This window comes from Eubalaena glacialis, chromosome 7 (assembly GCF_028564815.1).
Source record: "Eubalaena glacialis isolate mEubGla1 chromosome 7, mEubGla1.1.hap2.+ XY, whole genome shotgun sequence".
NCBI lineage: Eukaryota > Metazoa > Chordata > Mammalia > Artiodactyla > Balaenidae > Eubalaena > Eubalaena glacialis.
Window position 1 is genome coordinate 67,556,385 of NC_083722.1, and position 13,404 is coordinate 67,569,788.

Below are 13,404 nucleotides of genomic sequence, written 5' to 3' on the forward strand. Positions count from 1 at the left end.
GCTGAAGAACTGTCACAGTGGAAGATCGTGCAAGTAGGAGTAAGAGCAGATTATGGTCAGAGGGCATGTTTGTAATACTTAGCTTGGAGGGGATGCAGTTAAATGCCGAAATCTTTAATGTTGGAAAAGCTGTTCAGCAGATGGCGAGACTGGGCAGGGAGATATCGCGACCCATCTTGGGGAACCAAAAAGGAAGATGGTATTTTCTGGTCCCGCTCCTTAGCTGGGCTGATGGAACAGGTGTCAACTAACCAAACTTCTGATTTGGTTTCATTCCCAGGTGTTTACTAATAGGGCTCCAAATAATAATAAGCAGGAAGGCAAGAGGATGCATAAATCTACTAAGAGAACCACGTAAATGCTAAGTGTTAAGATTTCAGCGTACGTTACGTATGTGTATTGTGTCCAGAACCACCCCTTTCCGGTTTATAGTGGAAGTTTTTGGAAGTTCTGAGAAGTAGAAGTTGGATGGGATGAGTGATTGCAACAGAGCTGGAGAGATGGATAATGGCAAGGGAGTCCAGCAAGGGAGATTGCTGTAAAGGGGCCTTTGAAGTCAGGGGACTCATTGCCTTTTAGAGAGTTTCGGGGACTAGGAACTCGGGGAGTGGGTCCAGCAAAGGGAAGGAAACGTGGGCGTAAAACTTTTCAACAATACCCTAAGTAACCAGACTGATGGTTCAGTTATGTCCCCTAGTTCTGGATTGGAGGCAGTTGGTTCAGAGATTGATATTTAATAAATGCCAATTGTTTGAAGAAGAAATAAGTTTATTGAGACAGATTTCATAAAACCAGTGGACAAAAGGGCATGTGAAATCCAGATGTTCAGATAGTGTCTGCTATCTATATCACCCAGTGCTGAAATGAAACTTTTTCTTTGGATTTATATACACAATTTAATGAAAGAACTGGAATTTATGTGACTTGCCTGGGGTTCAGAGCAAGTTTCAGACTGATGACCAACACAAGTGCAGACAACTTGTGGTTCTACTCTGAATCTTCAAAACACCAAAGCCCTCTTCTCTCCAGACGCTTTTGTTTGCCTTTCATCTGTCATCTGAAGAATGTGGTTTCCTTTCATGGGCCAGAGGCAAACGAAGTCAGGGCATTGTTTTGTAATACATTGGCAGAGAGATTCAAAGTTGCCTTATTTTCTCTCTGCATAAATGTTTCGATTTTTCTAAGGTAAAAATAGACTCTGCTTGACAAGTTGCTCCAAATCTAAATGTCAACAAGATGGGGGCTGTGCCCCCTGCAAACACTAGCCTTGGTGGCATGTTTGGGCAGGTGCTATCAACTGTTTTATCATGAGAGGTAATCTTTTGCATTTCTCTGTGTGTAGACTGGTGATGTACATCGAGAGAGACAGCAGAAAGACCACTCCAGGCAAGGAACAGCAAAGCGGCAATGAGTACCTGTCCAAATGCCTGGACCTGCTCATCTGTCACATCGTGCAGGAACTGCCACGAATCCTGGGTAAATTGGAGTCTCGTCCTCAGGCCCCTTGCTGCTTACCTTTCTGCGACTTGGCATTTAGGCATCACTTCTTTTTTTGTTCTTGCCAGTCTGTTTTTTGCAGGCGAGTGCAATGACACTTTTTCTTGAATGTGTAGTTTCAAAATTTGAATGTGCCTTATCTGTTTTCATAATTATTTTGTATCAGTGACATGAATGAGGCAATGAGCAGGCTAACGGTTACATTGAGTGTCATCTAGCAGTTTTGGAAAATAGAAGGAAAGCATTTTAATTGGTTAAAATTGGACTTAGGCTATCATTTTAGGTAACTTTTCTCAAGATTTCTCTCTGCATAATTCTGAAGAAAAGCTTTTTCCTTCAGGTTATAGCCACAAATTTATTTTTTGTTAAAAAATTTTTAAATGTGTAGGCATTAACATTTAATATTAAAGAATTTTGATATTAAAGTTCAAAGTTTGAAAATTTATTTGGTCTGAAAAAAAGATGAAAGTAATAATGATTTGCAAAGGATGTCTATTACAGCTAACAAAATTGATTATTCCACTGTTATTTACAGACATGAAAATAATCTAAGGAATACGTACGTTTAGTTTAAATCTCATTCCATGCTTTTCCAGCAGATGTAGCTATAAACCAGAAATGTTTAAAATGTTAAATTTGACCCAACCCGTTATGGTAAAAGCTATTTAGACGCAGAAATTCAGAATATTAAATCAAAGTAATGAAAATATCTTCATGGCTGATTTGACAGTAACTTTTTGCTCCTTACTAATACTGTGGGAGATTTTTGCCTGTTAATGACTGAAAATAGAGCATTTCAAAATTTATTTGGATTGTAACCTTTTTAAAACCTGCAAACCAAAGGCCATGAGCTGGTCAATTGGTAGTTGAGTTTCTTATTACCTGACTCGTCCTATCTCAGGAGATGAGGGATTCAGGTATCCAACAAACAAGTTTTATTTATTATTGGACTTGCCATCCAATGAGCAGTATTAGGAATTGATATCTTATTACTACCATCCTGTTCTATTATTAAAAAATTCTGATCTATAATCTGTTCACTTGTAATTTTTTAATAACTTTTTTCTGTTTACAAAAGTAATGAGTGCTCATGGTTGAAATTCGGAAAGTGCAAAAAAAAAAAAAAAAAAAAGAAGAAAAAAAGCATTTCTATTTTAAATTTCTAGGTGAGAGATCAATTTTATATCCATCCTGACCCCAGAGGCTACAACTTTCTGTTGTAATGTCAAGAGTTGTGAATTAAACAATGCAGCTTCTACCCACTTCTTTTATTTGGAGATTAATTGCCTCACTGAGCAATCCCATTAGTGTTCAACCCACAACCAGTGGTCCCTACGTATCTGTGGTCTCTAACCTCACGTGTGCTCTGGGGTGTGCTTCGCAGGTGACATTCTGAACGCCTTGGCTAACGTTTCTGGTCGTAAACACCCATCCACAGTTCAAGCGAAGCAGCTGAAGATGTGTCTCCCCCTCATGCCTATAGTGCTTCACCTTGTAACGTCTCAGGTATCATCCTGTTTGGAAAAAATGTATATAAATGTGACTCCCTTCTTTGTAAACTGGAGCTGAGAAACATCAACTCAGACAAAACATTTTCATTTTTCTTTTGTACATGGCTTTCGGGATTTAATCTGTGGAAACTTTCACCACACAGGTATTTCGACCTCAAGTTGTAACAGAAGAGTTCCTTTTCAGTTACGGAACTATTCTTGTGAGTAATGCTGAATTCTTCATGTTCCTAATAAAAATGTGGCTGTCTCTACTGTTTGTGGGATTTGGTGTCAGAATGAGGTAATTTTAAAATCTTAGTGGTATTTATTTGTCTCTAGGGAAGTGACCTTTTTATATTTTTATCTGTTGACTGTAAGAAAATTTGACATTTGGAGGAAAAATACATTCTCTCCTGATAATGCACTTTGTTCAGAGACGGACCCAAGTAGCATAAATAAGTCCATAGAAAACAATTTCATAGATTTTTATATTAAACATCATGAAAAAATTTAAAATAATAAATTAAAAAATTTTTATATATTTATATTTAAAGTGTGCACTTTGATACACTTTGATATGTGCACCCCTACGTTTATAGCACCACTGTTTACAACAACCAGAACATAGAAACAACCTAAATGTCCATGGACAGAAGAATGGATAAAGAAGATGTGATACATATATGCAATGGAGTATTACTCAGCCATAAAAAAGAATGAAATAATGCCATTTGCAGCAACAGGGATGGACCTAGAGAGATTACCATATTAAGCAAAGTCAGTCAGACAGACAAATATCATGATATTGCATATATGTGGAATCTAAAAAAAATGATACAAATGAACTTATTTACAAAACAGAAACAGAATCACAGACATAGAAAACAAATTCATAGTTACCAAAGGGGAAGGTGGGGGAGGGATAAATCAGAAGTTTGGGATTAACATATATACACTAATATTTAGAAAATAGATAACCAGAAAGGGCCTACTGTATAGCACAGGGAACTGTATTCAGTATCTTATAATAACCTATAATGGAAAAGAATCTGAAAGAGAACCGATTTATACATACATAAAAAATGGAATTCTGGGAATATAGTATCATCATTTACTTTGGCTAACATTGTTGAATTTTGTGCAGTATCTCTTTTTGTGATGGTATTTCTCTAACTTGAGCTTAATATTTTTTTTTTTTGAGCTCAATTTAACCTTGCCTTTAATTTTGATGAGATGAGTAACAATAAAAAACAAATCATCATATTATCTTTCACTTTGATTTTTGCTCACAAAAAATAGTCTCTTTGTTCAAGTTGTGACTTGTGAATTATATTATCTTTTTCCCTTGCCTGGAATAGTTACAGTATGTACTGTTGATAAAATGAGGAGCTGTACAAAGGGAAAACTAAGACATTGGTCACACAGCATCTTTGGTCTTACTTTGATATTAATAATAAACAGTGAACGGAGATTTTCAAAATGCCATGTCGTATAGGTATCTAGTTAAAATGAAGTAAACATCTCATTTTACTGCTTGTTTGGAATAAAAAAAAAAATGATTGCCACCCACAAGTGAGAATATAGTTTTCTAGAAGAGTCATCATATGGTGAAGTATGATGTTTTGAAGTATGAATGTTGAGTAGAGAGGTCACTGATTTTTGTAAGCAGTGGGTTTAGTCAGTGCAGTACGGGTCCTTTTGTACTCATTTTCAAAGTGTTATCATCCTTGAGTCCTGAATTCTACAAAGCACATAATTTTCCTAGTACATTCATGAATTTGAAAATTATTAGAATTTTGTCTGCCACCTCCTTTAATTTGCTTTTTAATCATTTTAAAGGACAATGTGGGCATCATTTTTAGCAGAACTATAATTCTATATTTGTAACTCCACTGCACGAACATATTGATGCCTGAAAATAGTAATTTTGCCCTTGCAGCCCACCTTGGAATATTTTGGCAGAGTGATTGTTTGGGATAGATATAATTGTGTTCATTCTCTTATTTTTTCTCATGTGTAGTACTTTTCTCTGCCTACATTAACTGAGTACAGTTTAGGTTTTCAAGGAACTACCAAGTGTCTCCAATATAAAAGTCTTTGTGGACTTTCAGGAATTACAGATATGTCTCTTAGGGAGACCTCATCTGCTCCATGTAACTCATCGGCTTCCACTGAGAAAGGGCCTCCTCATCTTCTTCTCCCAGGAGTGGGTGTACCCTTTGAAGGTTGGGGGTGTTCTATAGGGCTCTGTATGGGTTTTCTTAACAAAAGCACTTTCAGGGGATGGAAAATAACTTGCCTAGTTCAAAGGTAATTGTGCTACTGAAAATTCTTTAGCAGTCTTTTCCCTGATAATGTTGCTCAAGTACTGGGAGTTTATACACATAATGAAAAAGGTCTTTTGTCTCTCTTTGGACCATTTTCCTGGTTTGAGTCATGCCAGTCCCAGAAATCTTTTGCTATTTTTCTTACCTCATCTGTTATTTGGCCTTAGCTGTGTGTTCATCTTTCTTTACTCGGTGTTGATGGCACTGATGAGACACTAGTCCAGGGAGAATAGTATTGGCTAAAATCAAGGACCTGGATTTAGTTACCCACCCAGCTCTAGTGTACGTTATGATGAACCGTTGAGAGTTAGATGTTGCTTCTGTGAGTTGATTCACAGTCTACTCAGAAGATGCCACAAATATTGTTGAAGTCACAGTGCCCCTCTGGTGCCGGAGGCATAGGCAACTCCCCGGCAGCCTACAGCCCCTTAGAAGTTCATGGTGCAGATTTGCACAGTAAAGCCTTTTGAGTTTTCTGCTTTAAAAGAATTACTTTACATTTTGCATAGGCAAGGCTTTCCTGAAGTTGTTTGAGAGGTTTTGGGTTGGTTTGTTTGTTTTTTTGGGGGGGGTTGTGGTGGGAAGGCTGCACAATTATAAATGTTTGTAGGCCAGTGTGCAGAATGGCTTTGTGGAACTGGCCAGGGCACAGTGCTTCTGCTGTCCTGGTGGCCTGAGGGACCAGGCCATTCATGTGTATACCCTTAGCACTGTGTTGTGAAAGCCCTATTGTTCTACCTGGAGGTAAATATTAGTTTTAGTGTTTCTCAAAATATGTCTGGTTGAGTAGCTACTGTATTATGGCAGGCCCATTGTCCTTTTATATTTAAAAAATACACCTTAATTTGAGGTATTCAAGCTTGGTCCACCTTTAGTAGCTGTATACTTGGACTTCTGCTGAAGGAGCTCTCCAGGAACTGCTGGCCTGCCTCAGGTGGTGTGGGGACAGCAGTCAGGGTTGGTATGATCTCCCCTCATTAGAAGGGTCCTGAAGGCACAGGCTGGAGGGGGCATTGGAATTGTGCTTCCCATTGGCTTCAGTTTTCCTGCTGGCACCAGGCATGGTTTGCCTGTTAACCTATAGACATCTTTTATCTTTTTGGTAGAAAAATTCAGGGTACTTCTTATATGGAGGCATGAGTAGAGGAATTAACTTTTTGTAAACGCTTCTTCTTCCCCAAGTAAAATGAAGTTTTGGTCTCCTTATGTTTTAAAGAGGCAAGTGTTTAACACTGCCTCGGAAGCAGTTTAACAGGGCACTTTTAAACCATTATTAAGCTTTCAAAGGGTCCAGGCCAAAGAGGACTACATAGCTGATAATTTCTATTTTCACTTCTTATTGGCAGAAGCAATGTGCCATTGTATCTGCCTCCCTCTCCAGTAAAAAAAAAAAAAAAAAAAAAAAGTACGTAGGGATACTTTTAGCAGTGAAGCATCTAGGGAAGTGCTATCAGGAAGTTCCGTGGTTAATTTCACCATAGTTCTTTCGAGCCTCCGTTGAATTGGGCTGAGAAACAGGAAGTAATGACATGAAGGAAATCTGTTTGAGAACTCATGATGTGTATTATCCTGATGTTCACTGTGTTTTGTGTCCTTCTGAAAGTGCTCTTGATTAATGAGCTGAGGAAAAGGACTTTGTTCTTAAGTTTTGGCCTCATCAGTTTATAAAAGTACAGTGGTTGTGTGGTGGTTATAGTTTTCTACAAAAAGACATCAGAATTCAAATTTTCACATTAAAGAAATGATAAAATTATTGTGATTTTTCACATAAGAATATAATTACAATCTCTGTCATTGATAAATCTTCACTCATCCTGGGCGTTGGGATGATTATTAAAAGACATACTCCTGCCCTCTGCAGATTATTTATTTATTTATTTATTTAATTTTATTTTTTTGGCTGCACTGTGCAGCTTGTGGGATCTTAGTTCCCTGACCAGGGATTGAACCCGTGCCCCCTGCAGTGGAAGCTCCGAGTCCTAACCATTGGACTGCCAGGGAATTCCCTGCAGATTTTTACTGTAAGTGAATGTTGTTTTGTTGATAGATTGTGACTTCACTTGTAGCAGATAAAGCAGAGAGAGTGTACTCTTGTATTTTTAAAAATATACTATATAATTATTTTTTTTAAACATCTTTATTGGAGTATAATTGCTTTACAATGGTGTGTTAGTTTCTGCTGACTGTATACTTATTCATTGCCACACGAATGTTCTTGTTGTAAGGTTTTTTCCTTTCTTTTTTCTTTTCTTTTCTGTCTTTCTTTTTTTTTTTTTTTAATACAGACCCCGAATTGATACACCCACCTTGCTTTGAGAGCTTATTCTCAGCTTCTCTGAAGTACTGAATAGTAATGCAGGGCACTGGTCTGCCCTGGAGGCACAGCTTTCCCTTTTTCTCTCTAGATAGGGCCATTTTTTTGCCCCACAGTAAGTGCCCATCCTATTTGTTCCCCTGCTAAACTCCCAGCTTTGAAGCTCACACCCTTAGAAGATGCCCCATGTACTGTGGTCATCTACAGATTTTTCTGGGTCATTGCTTCTTGCTCAAAGTCTTTTAGCACTGGGCTCACTGTCATTCGTAGAGAATCGGGTATCCCTGGGGAGGATCCTTCCAACACCTCAGCCTCTCAGCTCCTCGACCACCTCTCTCCCCATGAGCTCGTCTTTCCCTCCCTCAGCTCCCTCCGCCCATGGCCTTATATTCAGCGTCACTGCTCTCTGGCTCCCACACCTAATTTTCAGCTCTCTAGCCCTGCTCCCCATCTTCAACAGCCTTTTAATTCCTTTGAGACTTAAATTGGCTTTTTACCACTTTGCACTCACCATCCTGCCCTCCCTGGGCCCAGTGACTTTTCTCTTTACTCCGCTTAGAGTCCCCGGTTCAACCCCTATCCCTGCCACACACACCCGTAATCCCTTTCCTCTCTCTTCCTCTGTTGTCCTCCTCTGGCAAACCCAAGTCCTCGTTCAGTTTAATTCTCTACCTACCCCACCCCTGCTTTAAGTGACTAAATATGGCTAGAGAAAAACATGACGAAAATAGCTGGTCTCCCTTTAAATTCATGACTGCTCATCTCAAACAAGCCCTCTCTGCAGACTGGGACATCTAGTGCCTTTTCCTAATTTATACACCTTCGCGCTCACCTAGATGACTGTTCATACGTTCCCTCCTCTCCTTGAATCTGCAATGCCTCCTGCCCTGTCCTCACTCTCACCTGATTAATTCCTATTACACTGAGAATGAAGAAGAAGAAATAGATCCAAAGAGATTTAAATTGGTAAATCAATGAAACATTCAGTAGGGATTTTTTTTTTAAGTTAAACTGGGGAAGTATAAGGAAGAAAATAAATTGAAAGAACCCTATAGTTTCACCATCTAGAAAACCCTTGTCGCTGTTAAAACAGAAAAAAAATTAATGCATGTGCATAGCTAGAAAGTTCCAACAGTGCAGAAAAGCAGAAAATGAATAGTGAAAGCGTACCTCCTGGGCCAGTAGTCCTCCCCAAAGGGAGCCTCTGTGAGTGGTTCCTGTGATTTCTTCCTTGAAAATTTTTGTTCACATCTATGTTTGTGTATTATCTATATATTCTTTAAAAAATTATATAGAAAGATCATACTGTAAACACTGTTCTCCCTCTTCTTTCTTTACTTAAGTAAGCTATAGACATTTAAGTAGATTTATTGAAGTCAAAAGACATCTTTTTATCAACATCTCTTTTCAACATCAAATCCATATTTATTCAGCAAAAGTTATGTGCCCGTGTTGAAATTTTATGAAATTATTTCAGCCAAATTATTATGAAAAGCTTACAGTGCCTCTTTTTATTATTTGTTATGTTATTTCATTGTTAATCTTTTTTGTTTTAGTTATAGACTGAAAAAAAGAATTCAAGCATGTATAAAATATATGCTTATTAAAGAAAATGTAGAAAATTATAGTGATATTGGAAGAAAAAAATCACTTATAACTATCAATGGTTAACAAGCATTGTTAACATATTGTTGTTTACTTAGTGTTTTCAATTTATGTATATGCATTTGTGTGTAGAAATCTATGTATGTATGTATAAGATATGTATATGACTTATACCAATACCTGTGGTTGAAACTATGTTGTGTATATATAGATTTGTATTCTTTTTTCCATTTAACATTGTAACATAACTATTTTCCCGTATCTTAAATTTTTTTTCACATTTTAATGGCTACATACTGTCCCATCTGTATGAACTGTATACAGTTCGATATCATTTCAGTAAAGTTTAAAAATACTGAAACAAAGAATATAGTATTTAGAGACACATGTATATGTGGTAAAACTATTAAGAAATGCTGAGGAAATGATAAATTCATGACAGTGGTTATCTCTGGAGGAATAACAGGCAGGTGGGATGTGGGAAGCTCATGCAAAGAATTGGGAATATCTTAGTTCTTAACTCGAATAGTGGGTTTAAGAGTCTTTATTCTTTATAACATAAAATCTATCTATATGTCTTCTTTTGTGTATGTTATATATAGTCTTTTTTTTTTGAATTTTATTTTATTTTTTTATACAGCAGGTTCTTATTAGTCATAAGTTTTATACACATCAGTGTGTACATGTCAATCCCAAACACCCAATTCATCACACCCCCCCGAACCCCCCCACACGCTGCTTTCCCCCCTTGGTGTCCATACCTTTGTCCTCTACATCTGTGTCTCAATTTCTGCCCCTGCAAACTGGTTCATCTGTACCATTTTTCTAGGTTCCACATATATGCGTTAATATACGATATTTGTTTTTCTCTTTCTGACTTACTTCACTCTATGACAGTCTCTAGATCCATCCACGTCTCAACAAATGACCCAATTTCATTGCTTTTTATGGCTGACTAATATTCCATTGTATATATGGACCACATCTTCTTTATCCATTCATCTGTCGATGGGCATTTAGATTGCTTCCATGGCCTGGCTATTGTAAATAGTGCTGCAATGAACATTGGGGTGCGTGTGTCTTTTTGAATTATGGTTTTCTCTGGGTATATGCCCAGTAGTGGGATTGCTGGATCACATGGTAGTTCTATTTTAAGTTTTTTAAGGAACCTCCATACTCTTCTCCATAGTGGCTGTATCAATTTACATTCCAACAAACAGTGCAAGAGGGTTCTCTTTTCTCCACACCTTCTCCAGCATTTGTTGTTTGTAGATTTTGTGATGATGCCCATTCTAACTGGTGTGAGGTGATACCTCATTGTAGTTTTGATTTGCATTTCTCTAATAATTAGTGATGTTGAGCAGCTTTTCATGGGCTTCTTGGCCATCTGTATGTCTTCTTTGGAGAAATGTCTATTTAGGTCTTCTGCCCATTTTTGGATTGGGTTGTTTGTTTTTTTAATATTGAGCTGCATGAGCAGTTTTTATATTTTGGACATTAATCCTTTGTCCACTGATTTGTTTGCAAATATTTTCTCCCATTCTGAGGGTTGTCTTTTCGTCTTGTTTATGGTTTTCTTTGCTGTGCAAAAGCTTTGAAGTTTCATTAGGTCCCATTTGTTTATTTGTGTTTTTATTTCCATTACTCTAGGCAGTGGATCAAAAAAGATCTTGCTGTGATTTATGTCAAAGAGTGTTCTTCCTATGTTTTCCTCGAAGAGTTTTATAGTGTCTGGTCTTACATTTAGGTCTCTAATCCATTTTGAATTTATTTTTGTGTATGATGTTAGGGAGTGTTCTAATTTCATTCTTTTACATGTAGCTGTCCAGTTTTCCCAGCACCACTTATTGAAGAGACTGTCTTTTCTCCATTGTATATCCTTGCCTCCTTTGTCATAGATTAGTTGACCATAGGTGCGTCGGTTTATCTCTGGGCTTTCTATCCTTTTCCATTGATCTATATTTCTGTTTTTGTGGCAGTACCATACTCTCTTGATTACTGTAGCTTTGTAGTATAGTCTGAAGTCAGGGAGTCTGATTCCTCCAGCACCGTTTTTTCCCTCAAGACTGCTTTGGCTATTCAGGGTCTTTTGTGTCTCCATACAGATTTTAAGATTTTTTGTTCTAGTTCCATAAAAAATGCCATTGGTAATTTGATAGGGATTGCATTGAATCTGTAGATGCTTTCGGTAGTATAGTCATTTTCACAATATTGATTCTTCCAATCCAAGAACATGGTATATCTCTCCATCTGTTGGTATCATCTTTAATTTCTTTCAACAGTGTCTTATAGTTTTCTGCATACAGGTCTTTTGTCTCCCTAGGTAGGTTTATTCCTAGGTATTTTATTCTTTTTGTTGCAGTGGTAAATGGGAGTATTCCCTTAATTTCTCTTTCAGATTTTTCATCATTAGTGTATAGGAATGCAAGAGATTTCTGTGCATTAATTTTGTATCCTGCAACTTTACCAAATTCATTGATTAGCTATAGTAGTTTTCTGGTGGCATCTTTAGGATTCTCTATGTGTAGTATCATGTCATCTGCAAACAGTGACAGTTTTACTTCTTCTTTTCCAATTTGTATTACTTTTATTTCTTTTTCTTCTCGATTGCCATGGCTAGGACTTCCAAAACTATGTTGAATAATAGTGGTGAGAGTGGACATCCTTGTCTTGTTCCTGATCTTAGAGGAAATGCTTTCAGTTTTTCACTATTGAGAATGATGTTTGCTGTGGGTTTGTCATATATGGCCTTTATTATGTTGAGGTAGGTTCCCTCTGTGCCCACTTTCTGGAGAGTTTTTATCATAAATGGGTGTTGAATTTTGTCAAAAGCTTTTTCTGCATCTGTTGAGATGATCATATGGTTCTTATCCTTCACTTTGTTAATATGGTGTATCACATTGATTGATTTGCATATATTGAAGACTCCTTGCATCCCTGGGATAAATCCCACTTGATCATGGTGTATGATCCTTTTAATGTGTTGTTGGATTCTGTTTGCTAGTATTTTGTTGAGGATTTTTGCATCTATGTTCATCAGTGATATTGGTCTGTAATTTTCTTTTTTTCTAGTATCTTTGTCTGGTTTTGGTATCAGGGTGATGGTGGCCTCGTAGAATGAGTTTGGGCATATTCCTTCCTCTGCAATTTTTTGGAAGAGTTTGAGAAGGATGGGTGTTAGCTCTTCTCTAAATGTTTGATAGAATTCACCTGTGAAGCCATCTGGTCCTGGACTTTTGTTTGTTGGAAGATTTTTAATCACAGTTTCAATTTCATTGCTTGTGACTGGTCTGTTCATAGTCTCTATTTCTTCCTGGTTCAGTCTTGCAAGGTTATACCTTTCTACACATTTGTCCATTTCTTCCAGGTTGTCCATTTTATTGGCATAGAGTTGCTTATAGTAGTCTCTTAGGATGCTTTGTATTTCTGTTGTAACTTCTCCTTTTTCATTTCTAATTTTATTGATTTGAGTCCTCTCCCTCTTTTTCTTGATGAGTCTGGCTAATGGTTTATCAATTCTGTTTATCTTCTCAAAGAACCAACTTTTAGTTTTATTGATCTTTGCTATTGTTTTCTTTGTTTCTATTTATTTCTGCTCTGATCTTTATGGTTTCTTTCCTTCTGCTAACTTTGGGTTTTGTTTGTTCTTCTTTCTCTAGTTCCTTTAGGTGTAAGGTTAGATTGTTTATTTGAGATTTTTCTTGTTTCTTGAGGTAGGCTTGCATAGCTATAAACTTCCCTTTTAGAACTGCTTTTACTGCATTCCATAGGTTTTCGATCGTCGTGTTTTCATTGTTATTTCTCTCTAGGTATTTGATTTCCTCTTTGATTTCTTCAGTGATCTCTTGGTTATTTGGTAACGTATTGTTTAGCCTCCATGTGTTTGTGTTTTTTACGTTTTTTTTCCCTGTAATTCATTTCTAATCTCATAGCGTTGTGGTCAGACAAGATGCTTGATATGATTTCAGTTTTCTTAAATTTACTGAGGCTTGACTTGTGACCCAGGATGTGATCTATCCTGGAGAATGTTCCATGTGCACTTGAGAAGAAAGTGTAATCTGCTGTTTTTGGATGGAATGTCCTATAAATATCAATTAAATCTGTCTCGTCTGTTGTGTCATTTAAAGCTTCTGTTTTCTTGTTTATTTTCATTTTGGATGATCTGTCCAGT

The 13,404-nt window shown here is 37.1% G+C and overlaps 1 protein-coding gene across 5 annotated transcripts in view; it reads left to right on the forward strand.

The window, feature by feature from the left end:
• Positions 1–13,404, forward strand: part of ULK4 (unc-51 like kinase 4) — a 529,164-nt gene that overhangs the window by 167,321 nt on the left and 348,439 nt on the right. For all 5 annotated transcript variants that reach the window (XM_061195276.1, XM_061195278.1, XM_061195279.1 and 2 more), the window contains 3 exons: positions 1,343–1,476; positions 2,882–3,003; positions 3,152–3,208. In XM_061195276.1, coding sequence (XP_061051259.1) covers positions 1,343–1,476; positions 2,882–3,003; positions 3,152–3,208 — 313 coding nt within the window. The remainder of the gene's footprint in view (positions 1–1,342; positions 1,477–2,881; positions 3,004–3,151; positions 3,209–13,404) is intronic.